Source organism: Marmota flaviventris, chromosome 4 (genome assembly GCF_047511675.1).
Source record: "Marmota flaviventris isolate mMarFla1 chromosome 4, mMarFla1.hap1, whole genome shotgun sequence".
In the NCBI taxonomy this organism is placed as follows: domain Eukaryota; kingdom Metazoa; phylum Chordata; class Mammalia; order Rodentia; family Sciuridae; genus Marmota; species Marmota flaviventris.
In genome coordinates, this window is record NC_092501.1 from 60670337 (window position 1) to 60692332 (window position 21996).

A 21996-nucleotide genomic window follows, 5' to 3' on the forward strand; every position below is an offset into this window, starting at 1 on the left:
ATCTGCCTCTAGATTACAAACTTCACTAATTCCATGAAGTTAAGGATCTTATTCATCTTATTTCATCCTAGTCCAAGAGTGTATTCTGAATAAAACAAACTAGTTGAAAAACTCAAAAGGCCAACCAGGCATGATGGTACACACCTGTAAACCCAGTGGCTTAGGAGGCTGAGGCAGGAGGATCACAAGTTCAAAGCCAGCCTCAGCAAAAGCAAAGCTCTCAGCAATTCCGTGAGACCATGTCTCCAAAATAAAATACAAAAATAGGACTGAGGATGTGGTTTAGTAGTCAAGCGCTCCTGAGTTCAATCCTCAGTACCTTCCAACCCCCCCACCCCGCCAAAAAAACCCCGAAAAGCAAAAAAACAAAAATTCAAATGACCATTGGAGACATCTTCACTGAACATTATCGAAAGCTAAAAATGAAATTAAATACAAAAACACTCTTTAGCAACTCTGACAAAATATATTAAACTGATCTCAGTTACTGGTACTTCCATGACAAAGAAAAGGGATTCTCAAAGCAAACATAATTTTTTAGCATTCTCTTGTTGTTTTGGCATTTGTGAATTCCAACAAGATGGGATTATTTTGATGTAGACTCATTTTGCTTAGGAAACTAAATTAATAGGTATTTTGGCTGCCATGAAGGAGTTCTGCCTTCTTTTATTTAACAAATTAATGTCCAGGGGAAAAAATGACTTTGATGTCCAGAAGAGGGACGTCTTCCTGAGACTCTGAAATGTGAGATGTCAGAAGTATTTCTCTTCTACGATGGCTGGGAAAAAGAGCACGTTTATTCTCTAGGGGAACTGAAGCATAATGAAATGCAATCTAAGAACATGCAAACTTATTATCTACCAGGATGGTTGAATGGTTCCAATCAAATGGAGGATAGAAATAGGGCTTTATATTTGGATTTTGGAAAAATGACTCCACAGTTATATTTAGGCGCAACAGTGCCTGCAAATACCTGAAATAGTGGCAGTCTGTGGTTTGTTCATAACATAATGAATATATTTGCTCTTTGAAACTTATTATGGGGGGCTAGGAATAAAGCTCCCCAAAGCATTACTACTATAGATGATAAGAAAAAGTCTGCCCTGGTCTCAGTGATAGGTAGGTATTATTTTTTAATTAGCTCTTCATAGGGCTTCCCAAAGACCACTTAGCATAGGTGGACCCTGTGACTTTAGGAAAGTCAAATTTTCCTTATTTCTCCACTTTTAAAAATTGCTAAAGGGGTATTATATCTTAATTAGCAGGAGGAATCATTTTTATGAGGATATTATCTTTTCCCAGGTCTTCATGGATAGAAATCCTGGCACCAGAAAGATGAAATTTTTTAGAAACACAACTTATGTCATTAAAACATATCAACTATTTCCCATTTACTTTTTAGGTTAAAAACAAAAATCTGTAACATGGTCTGTGAATCTGTGAGACCTCTGGCTCTGGTCAATTGTGTAGCCTCAACTTGTATCCCAGGAACTTTATACATGTTTTTCTCTCTCTGGCTGAAATGCATCTTCTTTTACCTGTCTCTGCTTAACTTCTATCTATCTTTCAGGCCACAGTCCAAATGTCAATACTTGCAGGAATTTTCCCTGACCTCTAACTAAACCAAGTTCCTTCATTCTATACTCTCATAACTCTCTGAAGCATATCTTTGTCACAGTTAGTATTAACTGTGACAGATTTTTATGACAGAGACTATGTCTGTTTAGCTCACCACTAAATGCCCAAGCATATAAGAGGTGTTTAATAACTATATGATATAGGAATGAGTGAATGGAATTGGGTAATGCAATCTATGCTTGCCCAAATTTTTAAATACTTAACTATGCTGATGACATAAGCAAGTTTGTACCCTTAATATAACTAATAAGGAAAAAGAAAGATCAGTTTCATTTTATTTCATGTTTAATAAAAAACGTATAGATGAAGAACACATTTAGGCATGTGTATAATCATATAGGCTCAGGTTCAAAATCTGATTCTACCACTTACTAACTGTATGTTCATGGGAAAATTACTTAAAATGTCTCTGTATTCCAGCTTCACGATCTATAAAATAGGTCAGTTGGGTTTGAGGCACTGACCCACCAATTATTAGTTGTGTAACTTGGTTTAAGTTAATAATATGCCTAAACTTTAGTTTCTATCAAGATAAAATGAGGCCAATGATATCTATATCTGTCTGTCTTTCATGGCCATGAGGATGATTAAATGTGTGTGTGTGTGTGTTTGTGTGTGTATTTACTTATAAAAATATAAAAAAAAGTGCCTAATCCATCTGAGTAAAACAATAGAAACAAATTAAAACAATAATATGAAATCATTTTCTATCTATTACTATGACAAAGATAAAAAATTGGCTAATATATGTTCTTGGTGACAATGTTGAGACAGATACATTCACATATGCTGTTGGTGGGTGTACAAACTGGTGAAATATTTGACCATATTTATCAAAATCCAAAATGCACACACAATTTGTTCTAGATATTCCTCCTCTAGAACTTCACACAAAGGCACAGACACAAATATTCACAAAGATATATGCACAAGGATGGCAATGCAGCACCGTGACAACAGAGTCCTGGAAATAATTTTTAAAAAATTCATCAACAGGACCTGTTTAAAAAGTGAGGGCATTTGTAAAATGAAATATATATTCATTAAAATGAACTGATACAGGGAATTATCTCCCAGGTGCATTATTTGATGAACAATCTAAAGAGCAATGCAAATTGTGTTTAAAAAGACCACTTTCACAAACATCCAATTGTTTGGGCAAACAATACTTTTCTAAGCATTTGATGAAAGCTGTGGTTGCCTCTGGGGAGAAGAATGTGGGTACCTAGGGAGAGATTTATTTTTCATTATTGTATGTGTTGAATTTTTTAAATTTTACAAATGTTCCTTTATCAATTCAGTATTAATTGAAAAGCTTAGAGAATGTGAATTAAAATTTCTGGCTGCTTCTACTATGATTGCTTTTCTTCCTATTATTATTAGGTCTTAAATTTGAACTGTGGCAGAGGTCTCTGGTGAAAGGTGTAGGGCAGCAGAGGGGCAGAGTGGTCACTGTGGGATGACCTCAGAAGAGTGGGAGGATATTCCCATCCACAGGTGCCAGGAAAGAGACAGAGGAAGCTGGGATTTCAGGGAGAGAGGTGGATCCAACTCTTGGACAATAGGTGTTAGGGAGGAGCAGTGGAGGTGTGCATTCATAAGAGGTAGCAGAAACAATAAAAGTCCTTTAATATGAATTCATTGAATCCTCCTAAATATTATCTCCATTTAATTGATGAGCAAACAGAGTTTGAGTAGCCTGCCCAGGGTCATATACCAGCCATGGCAAAGCCAGCATCAGATCTGAGGACTCAGTACAGAAGCTCAGCTTCGGGTATATTTGGAGTATATTGTCTCTATGTAGTGTTTATTTTTGATTTGGTTTTAGACTCCTGGTTTCCTTGCTCAAATAAACAGTCTTTATTAGAAGTTCAGGTCCACTCTGTGCCAATGATTGCCTTTGAAGCTGTGCTTGGTGATTTCTAGAAGCTTTATTCCCTGTTTGCGGTTACCCCAGTTTCACTCTTTCCCAGGAGAAAAGACTGCTGAGAGAATCTAGACTTAGGAGCCCTCCTAATGGTCTCCTACAGCCCTTAAAGTTTTTATTCAGGAAGGACAGGTCAGGGAAGAAACACATCTCTAGTCACCCAGCCTTGGAGCTGAATGAATAATAAACATGGTTTATGACTATGCTTACTATACTTACTCAGAATAGTTAGAAAATGACCCAAAGCTGCCAGGTCTGTTTCTGTCCCAGATGAATATATTTGGGGCAGTTCCTTTGATACCAATGGAAAAGGCAAGGGTATCACCCATATTCAACGAAGTGCCACCCAGACGCATTTGGAAAATTTTGAGAAATCACCCTCTCCTAGCCACACTGTGCCCTCATTCCAGAATACTCTGAAGTCCAAAAACTTTGGAAGGGGGTTAGACAGTAATTAATTAGTCTAACTAGGAACAATCACTGGGCTCATGGCTATTTTTATTTTGAAATTTTATGTTCAAAAGGGTATTTAAAGACGTGAGATATTGTTCAATTACTGCACTGCAATAAAATGGTTAATTTTAGGAGCTGTGTGAGTTTGATTTGTATTTAAGATTTTTACAATCTATATATAGGTTGGTCTTTAATAACCGTTTATACATTGCTTCTTTTTATATAGGTCATGTATTCTCCAGGGAGAGTAACAAGATTAGAAATAACAAATACAGTGCAGAATAAATTAAAATGCTTCAAACTGCATTATATAATTTCAGAAAATTGGTTTCACACTGAAACGTTTAAATAAGAAAACCAAATGATTTAAGTAAAAAAAAAATCCCTTCGTATATGCATTTGAATTGTCATTGTTTGGCAAGTTTTGTCTTCGACTGTGTGGTACTGAAATCTTTTCACAGTACTCCAGTAATGTGACAGTTCATTTGGATCAATATGGATAAAATTATTATTATTTTTCTTTATTTCTGGCTATTTAGAAATGTTGGCGTCATTCTTATTGAAGATGAAAAGATGAATAGTGTTTATTAGTCAAAATGTAAAAGGACTATCATAAAAGTAATTATATTTTTATATATAATTTCTCCAAACTCTTGTACACAAAACACTTTCATTACATGCAGTGCAATAAATTCAGAGGTTGTTATGGGATAGGAGATGGCAAAATTGGGGCCAATACTATTCTAATTACTTAGGATAGTAAAAAGTCGGGCTTGGTTTTCCTTTCACAACTAAATGAAGGAGATGTGATGCTTGAGAGAATCTATTATTCTGGCTTGTTTTGTTTGTTTCTGTGAAGTTTAGCATCACTCTTCTTGTTCTGAGTCCTCAGGCCTTTTTCAATTTTTCTATACGTGTATTAAAGGCCTCTTCCTGTATTTGCAGCTTTTCGTTTATCTCGGTCTGTGAAGACAATCATAAAAAAGTGGTTATGATGGAGCTATCTTTCGCTGCACATTGTCTTTGTGGTTTTGACATACTATAGTGCCTAAAGACAGACATTATCCCTCACACACCTTCCTGTTTTGCAGACATCGCCGTGTTTCAGCCTGTAGTGATGTGATAACACTTTATCATATTTCTCTGCACATTCCCAATGTATAGCATGTCTACTATGAACAGGAAGTGGTATTTGGACAGCCATTTTTCACATAGCCTTGTGTTGGAAGATAGGATAATTTATCTGTATTTTCAGACAGACTTTACCAATAAGCACCGAATCAGAATAACTGCTTTGGGCTCAGTTATTGCAATGTTGTTGGTCCCTCCACCCCTCTGCAATGAATGTTTTTGTCTTCTGTGTAATGCATTCTAAATAGGATCCCAGAAAGCTTCTGTTGTGAAATAACTACACAAATAATCTCACAATTAGAACAATTCTCATAATTAAGAGTATTCATCATACATTATAACTCTTGGAATGATGCCACTTTGTGGTATATTTTTGGTAGAAAAAAGTACACAGTAGCTGACAGGTTTTAGTGATTGCTTCAGCTGTGATAGCATTTAGCCTCTGGCAGTGATATTCTGTGGACTAACATTGCTACCTGCACAATTCCAGAAATACTTACACATTATCTGAACATTAGTAGCCCTGGAAATGTCTCCGTTTATCACAATGGATAATAAAATTACATACAGAGAAACCAGTGTTTGTCGACATGACAAAATTGGTGTTTTTGTTGCTGTTTGGTGATTTTAAAATATCTATGAGTGTATGAAAGAGTAGTTTGTGCAAATACATGTTAATAATTTCAAAGTTTAGTGTATATATATATATATATATATATATATATATATATATATATAAAACATAATTTGAAGTCTTTAGGGTAATTGTATTTTGAGAAACTTTTTAATTTTGAAGAAATCTGGAAGCTGGGGATGTAGCTTGATGGTAGAGTGCTTGCCTAGCATGTTTGAGGCCCTGGGTTCAATCCCCAGAAAATTTTTTTAAAAAGCAAGAACTAGATAGAAAAAAATTAAATATCAAAAAACTAGTTTAGGCACTGATATAATTTTTGTATTTATTTACCTATTTATTGAGTTTTAAGAGTGTAACTATAATACATCTGAAATGGCTATCTTATTTGATGAGATTTTGCTTTTCCTTCATAGGATGACTTGCTATTTCTGACAAGATTACTTTGATGTCAACAATTCAAGATTTAGAATTAATATGAAAATCAGTGTTTCTTGGTTTAAGTTTTTTAAGCTCTGGGATCAAGATTTGGACTCTGCTGTCTTATCTTTTCCTTTATTTGTGGTTGCATAGAAGAGGAAAGGAATGATCCTTCAAGTTACAAGGGAACTCTTATTTTTCAGGATTCACTAAATCTCCTCATGCATAATTTCAGTAGAGTTGAAGGGAACATTAGTCTATCAGTGGGGAGACCTATGTACTAGTTTAGATATGTAACACTGAACAAGTCATTTAACCACTCTGGCTATTAGTCCTTTTGTGAAAAATTAGGTAGGAGAATAAGATTTTATTGACATTTTATCCTAACTTTAAATTCGTGATTCCAACTCCCAATTTTGTGATATACTTCACAAATGGCATTTCATTGATATCTTGTTATAAAATATTTTAAACATTTGTTACTCCCACTTCATTAAAGTAAATTTGTGGGACAGAACATATTGGATCATGTAGGGGTTGAAATGGTTTGAAGAAATAATCTTGTTACAATTCCAAAAGAATAGGAAGGATTTTTCCACCCAAGCAATTCATTCTTTGCACTTTCATTAATGTTCTATGCCCACCAGTAATCTCAGACAAGTACAAGCCAGCATTCAATGTAAGATGGACTGTCTTCTACCGGCTTCTCTTTCACTACCTCACCTAGAGCTTTTTCAGGTATTTCAATGAGACAGACTTTACCAAAACAAGTATAGACCTTGGGGAAAAGATTCATGAAGGTGCACCTGACAGAGTGGTGCACTACCTGGAGAGTGACCTTTAAGATCTCCAGACCTTGGTGATCAGTACTAGTATCATAAGTTTGGGCATAACCAGCAGAGCCAGGATCAAAAGATTCCATGTCAGGTCAAGGACAGGCTTTCATTGGTCTGCCGTGTTTCCTTGTTATTTCTCAGAACACTGATAAACAGATAGCTATCCCACAACCACGAGGGTTGGGTCTGGTTCTATTTCCTTTAGGAAAGAATGTACAACCCATGACCTCAGTTCAACAGTCTTTGGCCCCTACATTTTGGTTTGGATTTTTGCTGTCCCCCAAAAGCTCAATGTGAGATAATGCAAGAATGTTCAGAGACGAAATGATTAGATTATGAGAGAGATTTTGAAATCACAATCCACTGATGAGGTCACAGCTAATCAGTGGAACCATCCACTTGAATGGATTAACTGGGTGGTAACTGTAGGCAGGTAGGGCATGGTTGGAGGAAGTAGGTTACTGGGGATGGGCTTTTGAGCTTATATTTTGTCCCTGCTGAGCAGAGCTCTCTCTGTTTTCTGGATCATGAACTGAGGAGGTTCCTTCCATGATATTCTGCCTCAGCTGGGGCCCAGAGTTAAGTAGTTGGCTCATCATGGACTGAACCTCTAAAATCATGAGCCAAAATGAGCTTTTACTCCTCTATGTTGTTCTTGTCAAGTTTATTAGTCATAGCAATACAAAGCTACCTAAAACAACTACTTTCAGGTGATCTCACTCAACTTTCCTAACCTGGAAAATTCAAAGTTGACCTAAAGATGTCCTTAGACATTTTAAGAAAAACTTAGAGTTCTCTCTTAAGTGTGGCAGACTTCCCTCAAGGTTTTATGTTATTTTACCCTATTGCTAAGACAGGGCCAACAGCCAACATTCAATGTAAGAATTTAGTGTTAGCATTCATATTTCTCTGAAATGTAATTCTTTAAATATATTAAAGTTTACTCCATTGGGTGTAATTTTTATTATATAACTCAGGGCCAAAATAATTTCATTTTGAATGTATCTTTAAAATTAAAGTACCTAAACTATGTAGGCTTAAAATGTTTGCTCTATTCAGTGTTATTTTAATTAACATCTGAGGGCCAAGATAACTTCATTCTTAATAAATCTCTAAAACCATAAAGTGAGTCAATGGGAAAATAAGTGGATCAACATAAAAAAGTAAAGACTCATGCTACATTTTCCGAAATTTATATATTATAGAAGATGAATTTTATTTGTTACCATACTAGAGAATAAGCTCTGAAAAAACTGTGTTAAAAACATGAGTTCTCTACTGCCTTTTTCTGCAAATACTGTAAAAACAGTATGACTTTTAAGTAAAGATGGATAAAAAAATCATGGGAAAATTGAAAACATCTTACAAGTAACAATTCACTAAATATTTGTACAGCAGGTTTGTTCAGAAGGGATATATAATATACACCAATCATTGACACACAACTGCCTTTGAAAAGGGTTGTGGCAGTTTTTAGAACCAGGGGACACTGGAAGTCGACTTTCAGAAGCGGAAAATAACTGACCTATCTGAAACAGAAGGAGAAATTTAGGTGAGCAAAAGGTAATTACTCAACTTGGAATTTGACCAAGACACAAGTGTAAACATTGAAAAAGTATCACCCTACAAGTGTATTAAAATCCAAGCTATTCTGGCCATGATATTAAATATTATGTGGTTTTTGTGGATAACATTGGAATTAGGACTAGAATCCAGCTCCCATTCAGGACCTTTCATCAGTTGTCAACCCTGAAAACTCTAAGGGCAAATGACTTAATCTTTCTGTGCCTCATTTTCTATTTTACCTGGTCAAATGCCCTCTTCACGTACATTGAGTTTATAAGGATTACTGAGAGAAAATACATAAAGGGGTTAGCTATCTTGAGACATTGTATAAATCCACATCATCCTGCCATTTCATTGAAAAATTGGCACTAATTTGGCCCATGCTGACATCCACAGATCCACTTATTATGGAAATAATCCTGGTACCTGAAGGAGCTGCATCTCTCTCCTCTGGTCCAGATTCTCTCTGTGCCTAATTACATTTAGGTGAGCAAGCTAATGAACTTCTGGATGGCTTCAGGCCAATGGGAAGATAATGTGCATATACAGCAATCGTATTCTTTCTGTTACAGAGTAGAGGTATAAATGCCCCAGACTCTAATATTGAAAAAAAATGTCAGCAAATAGTTAAAAACATACTGTTCACAACATGGAACATGACCTTGGTAAAGATGTTTTCAATTTTGGGGGGCTGCAAACAATTCTATTGCTTTCTAGTAGTTTCTTGGCAATAATTTCAGAGCCGCAGGATTGCAAAGGAGCCCAGGGCCATGATTATACATAAACTATATTTAGATGAAATGTTATCAAATCTAAAGAGGAGATATGTTCTGAACTCAGCTTAATTCAGCTGCACTCTGCCCTTGCACACAGTAACCAGTTATTACATTCATGGGGTTGTTAACAATAAAGCTTTGTGTAAAACGTGTTCTTCCACTATTTCTGGTAAACACTAAACACCCCTTATTAAGCTGAGGACTTTGGCTGATTCTGTTGGCACCAAATCATTAAATGTTCGTGTAAATAGTGCAATAACATTTGATGATTAAACAAGTAACAAAGTATGCTTATGCCAAGCTAATCTTTTGCTCTTTTTAAATTAGTTGTTAATACCGTGTGCTTTTTATATATGGTATCAAGTTCAGATAACAACTAAGTCTTCCCCTGAGATGCATTAGTATTTTAAATATGCACTGTGTTGTCCTGCTGATTTATGGCCATTTCTAAGAAATTGCAAATTCACTCAAAAATATGCAATTTACTTATTTAATCGTGTGGCCTGGAGAATTATGTGAATTCCTGTAAATCTTTAATGTTAGGTAGAAATGGTTGTTTGTTGGGGCAGAATTAGAAAGAACTAAGCATAAAGCTAAGCTGGCTGATAGATCACTGTGGCTACTGGGATACTGTAACTGTTAATACCATTTTCATGTAACTGTTGGTATAAATAATACTAGTGATATGTGAAAAGAAACAAACTATCTGAGAGGGATTTTAAGACATTTCAGAAAGCTGGTGAGAAGACTTAGTTAAGAATGATGATTTGATTTTCAGTGTATACTATTTAGAAATGTACAATTACTCTTGCATACGCAATGTTTACAGTGTAGCAATGCTCAGAGTATTTTTTTGTTGTTGTTGTTGAGAGAGAGACAGAGAGAGAGAGAGAGAGAGAATTTTTTAGTTTTCGGCAGATACAACATCTTTGTTTGTATGTGGTGCTGAGGATCAAATCTGGGCCGCACACATGCCAGGAGAGCGCGCTACCGCTTGAGCCACATCCCCAGCCCAATACTCAAGAGTTTTTACCTTTCTTTTAAATTTCCATGTTGAATGATTTTGCACACTGACAACCCACACCATAATAGATGCTATAGGCAAATCTATGTTGTGATCTTGTTGACTTAACTGAGAATTATGTGCAGATGTTCAATTGAACGCCATCATAAGTATTACTCTTGATGGCACAGTGTTGACAGGGTTTACAGATGCTGAGTTTGACTAATTAATAATAAGGTAATTAAATATACTATCAATACTGAGTACCTGAATGCCTTTTAAAATGTCTTCTGTGACTTGAGCCAGGACTGATTTTACATCTTCAATGGTGAAGCCAACTAAAGGATCCATGTCTGAAGTGTCAGATTCTGACTGGGAGTGCTCAGGGCCTTGTTCTTGATCCAACCCCTAGAATATTGAAAGCATATAACATTGAAGAGATTTCTAGAGTATTCTGAGATTTATATAGAGCCTTAAGCTTCGATTGGGTGATATTCTATCAGGAATGATGTTTTGATTTGACATTATTCTGCATTTTCATTATTCATGGGGGATTACAGCAGATCCAGTCATGGTGCCAAGCGGTACCCACTTTTGGGAAAGTGAAGATAGAGGTTAAGGAACAAAGGGTGGAAGATTTTAAAATTGCCCAAACACAGTCACTTGGCCCATCTTTGAATTGCTATAAGGAATATTTATGTCTGGCTGAGAAAAATCAGAGGCCAAGAAAATGGAAGAACATTTGTTCTTTCTCCCTGATCCCTGAGGTAGGGTGAATGAAAAGACAAAAGGGAACCTACCTTCATTTCCATATCTGAGGTTGAGGGTGGCTCTATGAATGTTGAATGAATATCAAATGAGATTCCTTCTACCAGAGGCTCTGGGAATGGGTGGACTGAAGTCTTGACAACCTCTATCACTTGCTGGAGAGGAAGAGAAGAGCTAAAGTATGAAAGTCTTCAGTGAATAACAACAATTTCAGCCAGTTCCCTTATGTATCTGCCATACTTCCAAGTCTGGTATATTTTAAGTGCTTATCCCTTCTAATTTTTTTCTTTTTCTTTTTTTTTTTGGTACCAGATTTTGATCCCAGAGGCACTTAACCACTAAGCCATATCCCCAGTGCTTTTTAATATTTTATTTAGAGACAGGGCCTCACTGAGTTACTTAAGGCCTTGCTCAGTTGCTGAGGCTGGCTTTGAACTCACAATCCTCCTGCCTCAGACTCCAGAGCCAATGGGATTACAGGCGTGTACCACTGTGACTGGCTCTTCTGCATTTTTGATGCCACCGCCCTCTTGGTTATTTGTTGCCTTTTGAACTCCATCTCTCTCAACTACTGTCAACTGGTATTTTCTTTTCCCATTCTTTTTCTACACACAATGGTGTAGAATTTCATATTGTATTGCTTTGGCCTTTGTCTCAAGCCTCAGCCCCTTACTCCTGCCTACAAGCTCTCTGTAGGTAGAGAACCAAGTTTTAGAGCCCATGTATATCTTCTCCAGTGCTTATTACATCCAGTAACAGCCTGGTGGTGATTGATATTACTCAGCAGAATGAAGCTGTTCTTGTGGGGAGCATTGGAGTAGCCATCAACAACCTGGAAACTAGGAGACCACTCTGGAAAGATTAATATGTAAAGCCAGAAAGATTTACTGAAACACAGAGGGCAGGACAAGACTTCACCAACATCAGCTGACAACTCTTTTGCAAGAGTGTGTCAGTGGGAGGGAGCCTGGTAGTCACCACTGAAAGGGAAGAAAAAGGAGAGTCAACTTTGGCGATGCCTAACCCACCAGGACTTGAAGAGCAAGAGGAGATGAAGTACTAGCATCTGTTCTTTATGTTCTGATTCCATGTTTAACATGCAGCATTTTGACCATAATTTGATTTCCCATCTCAATTGATCTGTGAAGACATGCCCATTTGAGTGTTTTGGTTTTTATGCCTTTTACACTCCTCATTCTAAATCAATAAACGGTTCTAGTTTATATGGTAAATTCTCGTGAGCTTATGAGTGCAGTTCTGAGAAGTACTTCTCTGTATGCTGACAAGTTTGAAGACAAAACTTTGAGAATATATGAATTCACCAAATAATTACCATTTTCTGGAGCTTAGAAAAAATCACGAAGTATTATATGTTCATTTCTAAATTCATAATATTTCAAATAAACATATATGTTATGTTTCATAATTTAAATATTAATATTTTATTTAGAAAAGTTTCAGAATGTACTGGAAATGAAGTTATTTCTTGGCCGTACCAATTTGTAGGTATTTTGCAATGAATTTGTATTATTAATTTTAACTTGAGTTTATAGGAAGTGGCTGCTTAATGTCATCAAATGGAAGCACTGAAGTCTCCTAACTTTATAGGCACTGACATTTGGAAATGAAGAGGTTAAACGATTGGTCTAAGGTCAAATACTTCTTCAGTGACAGGGCTGGGACTTAAACCCTGGTGTATTGACCCCTTGGCCTATGCAGTTTTCAGTAAACAACATCAAGTTGCCATACTTGGAAGTTATTGATATTATTAAGCACTTTAATTTTCATTCTGATTGTTAGGTGATGTCATTCCAGGTTGTTTATCTTAAGTTGACTAAATGTTGATCAAAACAGAATATTGAGACGTGGCATATGTCTGTAATCCCATGGCTGGGGAGGCTGAGGCAACAGGATCAAAAGTTAAGGGCCAGCCTTAGCAATTTAACAAGGCCCTGAGCCACTTAGTAAGAACCTATCTCAAAATAAAAAATAAAAAGGGCTGGGGATGTGGCTCAGTGGTTAAGCACCCTGGGTTTGATTCCTGGTACCAAACAAACAAAAAACTTAGAATACTGAAAAAAAAATTTAAGAATAGTTATTTTTTCTCATCACATTCATAAAACCATTGCTTTTCTAAGTAGGTCATACAAAGGTTTCTATCTTCTCACAAAATTATTTGCACCTCTTTCTACCACTCTTGGTTTGTATCCTCCTACATCTTCTATTGCTCTTTATTTTCCCAAGCTAGGGAAAGGACACAGCTAGACACATTTTAATGTCTTTAGAAATATTACAGGTAAAATAAACAAGCTGAATGTCGCAATCAGAAGCAATAGAAGACGATGAGGTATTTACTTAGGGGTGTAGACTTTAATATACAGTAAGAAACAAAGTTTGGGGTGCCAGGTTTGGTGGGTGAGTCATTGAAAAGAAGAAAACTGTAGTTTATTGAATTTACTGCAGGCACATAGCTCTGCAAGGTGAAAATGTTTTCTTTTAATGAAGCAGAATTTTGTCTGCTATGATCATATTTGTCTTACTGCTTGCTATGTTTTTCTATTCACAGTTCAGGACTTTCTGCTAATGTGCCCTCCCCTGGTGAAGTTCTTAATAGATAGCCTCTCCATTCTGGTAACAGCACATTCTACCATCTGCCCTTTAGTGCCCCTTTCCCATCAGGTTATACACTTAAATGCAAATGGATATTTGAGTTCAAGTCTCTCATTTTATCCCTCATATCCCTGTGATCTAGATTTCTTTATACGGTTCATCTGAACTACTTGTCAGCTACCCAGTTTTCTGGTTTTTGGCATGTGTGTGCGTGAGTGTGTGTGTGGTGTGTGTGTGTGTGTGTGTGTACTGGGCACACACTTAGAAACTTGGCACTTCACAGCTCCACATCATCATTTCTTTGGTAGAGTGAAGCTCCCATTTATTCTGAGAAGCTCAAGTTCTAAATGACAGTGGGCTTTTCTTTTCCTTGTTTTTTTATGAGTGTAGCTTATGTAACTATGAGATCAATTTAATTTGTGTACAAAAACCAGGGGTGAGAATTTCTTTTCTTCAGGCGTTTTGCATACTATTGATAAACCAAACCACAGCTGTTTTTCTCTTTTATGAAGAGTTACATTTAGCAGTTAGTGAGTTACTACAAGGAAAAGAAATATCTCAATTTCAGTTGAAGGTAGAAATAAAATTTTCATTAATAATAGGAAGTTAACTTTCAAATACATGGTGTGAAATACACAATGCCCAGAAGCATCATGGTGATTTTTCCCCATTAAAAAATGGCAGACTTTTTTTTAAACAAGTTTAGGGAAAATTAGAATCAATAATTGTGTGAGAACACAAAGCCAGCAAATATGGTTAAGAAAAACCGTCTGATGCAATACTTTCTTAAAAAAAATACAATTAGGCCTTTGTATTTTTTTTTTAACAAAACCTCATGTTTTACAACATCACTGGTTCTGTAATAAAATCTATTTAAAACAGAGAGACATGGTCAGCTTTATTAAGTTAGATTTTTTGAAAGAACGTTATAATTTCCTCAAGTCTATGAATAGTTGAAGCAAATTAAATAAAGCTAGTTTTATAACTATTTTTATACATTCCTGTAGAATTGTAATTGTCTCATATTTTTTTCCTCAAAAGTCTAATATGTTACCTCTTAAATCTGGAAAAATAAAAACAGAAAAAGGATCAAGCAAGTTTATTAAAAAACCACTCCTATTTGGTACCCTGACTTAGCAACCCCCACCTTTTCCATGAGAATAGCACCCATAATATTCAGATCAGGAAACAAAAGGGAAGGACTTTAAGTGACTTGCCTGGGGCCTAATGTTGAGATTAAAAATCAGGAGTTTCTGATTATACACATATATCCATTTGGCCAAATGATTGGTTTTGCTTGACTTTCAAATACCCCCTAAATATTACTTTGAATGTAAAGCAATAAATGTGTTTCTCTTGCCATTTTGAATGCTTGCACACAAATGGATATAATAAAAACAATCATGTTGTTCCATGTGAATGCCATTTATATTTTTTCTGATAATGAGCAGAACATTTGAACCAAGGTGAGTACATTAAAATCTCTAATAAAGAAGAGAATAGATTTCTAAACAGAATAATGGACTGTTAAGTGAACATACGATAAATAACATCTACAGATGTGGTCACTAGAAAATTAGTTTTGCATAACTTACCAATATACATTTCCCCCAGATGTTATCTGTTATATGAAAATTGTTAGCTGTATTGTTCATTACGTGCACATTGCATTAGTGTTATTTAAGACGGTTTACAATCTGCACTTTAGTTGAATTGTACTATGGTATTTAAGGGATATCAAGAAAATGGCTTATTGGCACAGTTTAATATTCAAAAGTACAAAATTTCATTGTCAAACATCATTTATCTTTTTAAAAATGCAAGATCTTTACTTACAAGCCAAATGAAATTACTAGAAATCCTTTAAAAATGTGTATATTCAATATGAATTGGATATCTACTATGTGAATAAATACTAAGAATTTTGACCTCCCATGGAAATAAGTTCAGGTCAGTTTGGGTTTAAAAACCTACTTTTTGGAGTTAGATTTTGCTTCTAGTTCTTACAGCGTCTGAATAGTATAAAGATTTTTATCTCAATGCTGTATTACTTCATGCTTTCTTTTTCTATGTTATGTGTTAATATTACCAGGAATATGAGTTCAGATTTATTGCTTTCTTCAGTAATGCTTCTTTGGAGAAAGTGTAGGTGATTTGTTGGTAATGTTTGTACCACTAAAATCTATAATTAAGGTGGTACTTGTTACATTATTAAAATATATTATTAAATTTTTTAACATATTAAAAAGGCCATTGAGATTACAACTTTCCAGTATTTTGAATGGCAGAAAGCAAGATAAGTCTGTTCAGTCCTTTTTGAGCCACCAGGCACACAGACAAAAAAGTGGATTTGCTTTGAAAAGACATTTGTTTGGAATTGTCCAGAGGATGACTTCATATGTAAATCAGAACTTACTAAAATATGTCAAAGTTTCAAAAGCAAACTTTTATTGCCAACTTTCCCCACTATTAACTAAGTGAAAAAGGCACAAAAATTCCAGTAATATTTTAACTATTTTCCCCCTTGAAGAAAAACATTACTCATTTGCAAGTCTAATTAAGAAGTACTTGTGTGGTTCTGGAAATTTTTAACAAAAAATTGTAACTCATTGCCCACGATATACTGCACATAAAGTACCAACATATGAATGCCACCTGCAAAATGCAATAAACTCGGGTAATGTCATACTGAGGCCATAAATTTAAAATGAAAAAAGAGGAAATTCAAAAGCTAAGATTATCAGAGAAACTAATTAATCCATTTCTAAAGTACTTTTCTTTTGTGTTAGGGCCATTACAAACTTCTTAATATACCCTGTAAATGTAGAATATCAATTCTGCTACAAGAGTTCTCCTCCTCCCTTTGCATTTTTGACTTGGAAATAAATTTGCAAATGCAGCACATTAATTTTCTTTCCTATGCTTAATATGCAGTATTTACATTTTGAAAAGGTTCAAAATGTTGCCAGGCTTCTGCAGGGTATGAATAGACATCTAATAGCAACTTCTATTTTTATCCACAGCATACTGGTAGTTTGAACATTTATAACTTAATCGAGCTTTGAGACCATCAGATCCACACATGCTAATCACCTCAACAGTGAACGGTAACCCAGCACAAGTCAGGACAGGAAATGAAGAGGACCCATTCTAGCAGGAGCTGAAAGGAGGAATTTATGTTGGCAGGCTTTAGTAAACTGATTTGCAATCTGGCTAGGGTACTCCAGTTAACACCTTGTGCCCATTTTTATTTATATATCTTGATTTGATCTTGTTTAACTTGGGTTTGAAATAATAATTTGTAAAAAGTTGGTAATTAAAGAAATGGATTCTCGGTATTTTAGATATCTTCAGTATTTCTAAGTGTGCTTCTGTTAAGGCCAGTGTTACAACAATTTGAAAAGAAATCACAGTACTCCTATCTTAATGACCCCAGACAATAAAATTCTCTCTAATGAATCGGAAAAGTACGACCTTCTTGTACTGTAAATGCAATTTAAAAGGAAAAGATGTTTTGATTTGGCTCTAGTGCAAACATTTCCTGAGGGATAGAACTGTTCTTTAAACACCCAGATATTTTCTAAAGTTGCAATAATCTGGAAGATAGATGACTGAATTATAGGCTTTAGGCTTGGCTCTATTCCTAATTGTGTGATGCTGAGAAAATCCCTAGGCCTCAGTTTATTTATCTGTAAAAGGAGGATAATGATAATTGCTACCTGGCTATTTCATTGAATTGTTTCAAGCACAAATTAAATAATGTAGATGAAAATATGGGGGGGGGGGTTCTTCAAAGGGTAGGTATTATTAAACCTCAAGGTGTGTTATTATTATTATTTATAATTACTGCTATTATTGAAAGGCTCATCTCTCTGATGCTGTCATTTGCAGACACTTGACAGGCTAAAGTAGCTGTATTTGAGGACACCAGCCCATGCTATTGGTGAATGTATGTGTTAATTTGCTTGGCCAGTCCAACTCTGAAGAATTAGTTAATGAGGATGTGTCATCACCCTGTGTCCACAGAGTGACAAACCTTGAGATATGAAGTATACATCCAATACTGTCTAAAGAAAATCACCCACTTACAGAAGGAGATTGTTTACACCTGATTTTCCAATGAGAAAATCTGCTCTTTCCCTACCCTGCCCAACTTACTGCTCTCTTTATCTTTTGTTTTTTGGTTCAAATGTGGCCTGTGGTTGCCTAGATTGTATTCATATCACAAAGATTCCCTTTAACAAATTTTGTCAAAAGTAGAGTCAGGGCATTACAGGGCAAACTTTCAATACTTGGGAAAATGAAATGCTGAGTTCTTGAAACTACTCAATTTGACACTGTACTTTTGATTCTTAGGTTGACTTTATCTGGTAACTAACTTCCACAGGGTGAGAGTCAGAAAGTATGGTTCCATTATAAATAGCTGGAAAACACCTAATGCTTTTAAAATATAATTTTTAGGACTTACTTGGAGTGTATTTATTTAGCTGAATGGTTATAATCTGGAAGGCATAACCTTAAAATCAGTGTAAAGTATTTCAAATAATTGTAGTCACACATACATTTTGATTTGGGTTTGTCTAGGGTGTACATTTGAGGTTTTTAATTTTTGAAATTAAAGAAGTTGTCCAGATTATCTATTTTCTTAAAGATCTGAAATTTAATATGAGTATCAGTCTAATGGAATAATAAAGACGAGTTACTCAGTTATCTTTGTGGAAAGCCTGTTTTGAATTATCAAATATAAATTAAAAAACTTGATTTTGCATATGTTGCATTTTCATTGCACCTTATGATAGTTTATATGCAGATGAAGCTACTTCATGGCTCTCATATTTGAAATACTCTTTTTGAGTAAGTACCTGGAATTGGTAGAAATTATATGAGACAATAATTTATACTGGTTGGCACAGGAACTACAATGGAAGAATGCTAGGTCCTTGGTTCTAGTGTTTCTTTCTTTCTTTTTTTTTCATGGACTTTCTGTTATTTTGTCAGTTTAAACTACCTGAATAAGAGGAGGCTGAAACTATTTGGAGAAATCTATATCTGTAATTTATTTAACTTCAAAGCATACTGATTGAACTGCACTTCAGTCCTGGAGCTGTCAGTTCAAAGTAGAAAAAAATAACAACTTAAAAACTGTATTGAAACTAATTTCAGTTAGAAATATGAAGTTTTTTTGAGGGCTAAATTAGAATGTTTATAAAGTGCTATGAAATCTTTAGAGAAGTCAACGTAATGTTATTATTCCTGACCTCTTGGACCCAAGATGTCTATTTTAAGTAATCTGACATTAAAAATGTGCTGACAAATATAGATTAAAAAAACAACACAGGAAGTTGTAAATCAGTTGGTAACCCTTAGCATCAAGGAAATAAGAGACCACGAAAATGTAGTCATTTACTTTAGTCAACCTCAACCTTAATTTTTAACTAGAGAAAATTTGCAGAAGGCATGATGTTTATGTTTTGGATATTTTATTCATAGTTTGTGTGTTTCCTTTTTCTCCAATAGGCTCATAAATTATTCCTAGGAAACATGTTGTCACAGTTATAAATATTTCCCTCTCTGCTGAGTTTCCCTGGCCCCCGCCTTTTTTCCTTTCTTTCTTTTTTAAATCTATATTAACTGATTCTTTAACTTTATTAGGAAATTATTTTTGGCCAACAGGGAAGGATTTTCTCGTTTTGGAGGAAACTATTGCCTGTTGCTCTATGTAGTCTAGAAACAGGAAGAGCCCAAACCCTTTCTTTTATCCAGGGCAGCCCTCTATTTTATGCATGGGGGTTGTCATCATTTCAATACCATGAAGAGTCACTAATTCCCTTCTAAAAAACAAGTCTAAGTACCTTAAGTTGCTGAGAGCCATTGCCAAGTAGGAATGACGCATGGCAATTTCTTTGTCAGCCTACCCAATGTTGCTTAGAGGAAGGACTCTCCATTTGTGGAAACGGGCTTGCCTTTGGACCCAGGTCATTTGCAGTGACATTGCATGTATGTTTGAGTAAGGTGACCCTGCTCAAGGACCAGGGTGGATCCGGGTTTAGGGAGGATCCTGCTGGATTAGGGTGGGTCCAGGTTTAGGGTGTATCCTGCTGGGAATAGGGAGTATCTTGCTGCCTCAAGCGCCCGCCGCTCCTTGAGTTCCCGTTGAGTTCCCGCGGGATTCAGAGAGTATTTTGGGATGCAGAGCCCAGTGGAAGTGTGGATTTTGCCCAGAACGTGCTTGTAGAGTGCCGGTGTGAGTTCGGGAATAAAGACTTGCTGTTTGAATATACAAGGCTGTGAGTGGCTCGTGATTTTGTGCCCAGCCAGACTGTGGCATAAGTTTGGGGGCTTTTCTTAGAATCTGAAATCTTAGAAGTTAACTACAAAACTGATTTTGTGGAGGACAATGGTGTATGCAGCAATAGATGTTCTCAAAAAAGTCTTTTCACCTACAATCTGTAAAGCACACTAGTTTAGTTAAAAACATGACTAAACATATTCTGAAACATTTAGGTGGTATTGTTATTCCAGATTTGAATGTTCTAGAAATCTAGAATTGTTTTCCTCCTTAAATGTATTCAGGGTCTGGATTGGCTCTGCCACACATCACAGTACACGTTGAGAGTAGTTTGTTTGTAAATTTGGAGTTGGATTTAGGTCATCTCCTGTTCAGTTGCAGATGTTATATCCTATGTTACTAAATTTCAAGTGGTTTTCTCTATATTTACACAAGATGCAGGGTCAGCTGCCTGTGTAGATCCACAGATTCAGTACTTTTCTGTCATGACATAGAAGAATATTTGGGTTATACACTTAGTATTCATTGGAATCTTAGACAGGCTGAAGCTTGTCCCTTTGTAGCTATTTAATTATCTCCCCAGCCTCCTCCTTCTCCCATTCTACTTATCTTTCAATGGCATCACCAGCTTCTCAGATACTGGACTCAAAGCCTTGCAGTTGTCTTTGGTTATTCCCTCTATCTTGTTTCTGAAATTAAATCAGCTACAAAACTTGTTGGGGGCACCTCTATGATGTCTGAAGCATCTGCCCCCTCATTTGCACAACAATGATCACATTGCAGTGTTCAAATCCATGTCTTGCCTTCACGAATCTTGAGCTCCAACTGTAATGGACTACATACACTTTCCCAATAAGCACAGTGCCTGGAACATAGTAGGTGCTCCATAAAAATTTATTAGATGACTGTCACTCCTACCTGTCCCCCCCCAAAAAATACCCCAGCAACCAAAAACTAAACTAAACAGCATGAGTAAGGCTGCTTTTCCAGGCTCATTTTGGCTGGGCTGCTCTCTCTGCTGAGAGGGAGGGATTTTCTCCCTGGACCCTGCCAATGTTCCATTGGGTCTTCTAGACCAACTCATTCACCTCAGGGAAGTTTTTCTTGTCTTCCTTGTGTTCTCAGAGTAATTTGCTTATTCCACTTGTCACATAGCTCTTGAGTTATAGCCAGGTATGAGTGATCTCCCACCATTTTGTGGAACTAATTTGAGGTCAGGGAGCATATCTTACTCATCTTGAGGGCACAGGTCTTTGTATATAGGAGGCATTCAGTAGATGCTGGGTGTACCACTAGGATATCTGTTCTTTTAAAAAATTCCAGACTGCCTTGTTTGTTTGATCAGCCACATATAGTTCAGGTTAAAAGTGTGTCATGAAAAATGGTACCTGGAAGCCAACCTAGTAGCTGTATTGCCACATCACTGTAGTATCTGTATTTCTTAGTGATCTGTGGAGTCTTGGACTCCACAAACAATCAAAACAAAATAAAGAAAAGATTCTCACTGATTTGATTGCATTGATAGGTTTTTTTTTTTTTTTTCTGGTACTGGGGATCTGGGGATTGAATACTCGGGGGCACTTGCCACTGTGCTACATCCCCAGCCCTATTTTGTATTTTTTTTAGAGACAGGGTCCCATCGAATTGCTGAGCACCTTGCTTTTGCTGACACTGGCTTTGAACTCATGATCCTCCTGCCTCAGCCTCCTGAGCCACTGGGATTATAGGTGTGTGCCATTGAGCTTAGCCTGATGGTTGTTTTTAATTGATGGATGATTAAGCTGCTATATAAATTGACTGATTTTTTAAAAAATATTTTTTTAGTTGTAGTTGGACACAATATCTTTATTTTATTTATTTATTTTTATGTGGTGCTGAGGATCAAACCCAGCGCCTTGTGTGTGTTAGGCGAGCCCTCTTCCTCTGAACCCCAACTCCAACCTCTGAT

At 36.1% G+C, this 21996-nt stretch overlaps 1 protein-coding gene across 2 annotated transcripts in view; it reads right to left on the bottom strand.

Moving 5' to 3' along the window:
• Positions 1-4407: 4407 nt before the first annotated feature.
• Cabcoco1 (ciliary associated calcium binding coiled-coil 1) overlaps positions 4408-21996 on the bottom strand; it is a 105786-nt gene continuing 88197 nt past the window's right edge. For both annotated transcript variants that reach the window (XM_027931165.2, XM_071610728.1), the window contains exons 6-8: positions 11182-11304; positions 10649-10789; positions 4408-4981 (exon numbers count right to left, since the gene is read on the bottom strand). In XM_027931165.2, coding sequence (XP_027786966.1) covers positions 4907-4981; positions 10649-10789; positions 11182-11304 — 339 coding nt within the window. In that variant the 3' untranslated portion in view covers positions 4408-4906. The remainder of the gene's footprint in view (positions 4982-10648; positions 10790-11181; positions 11305-21996) is intronic.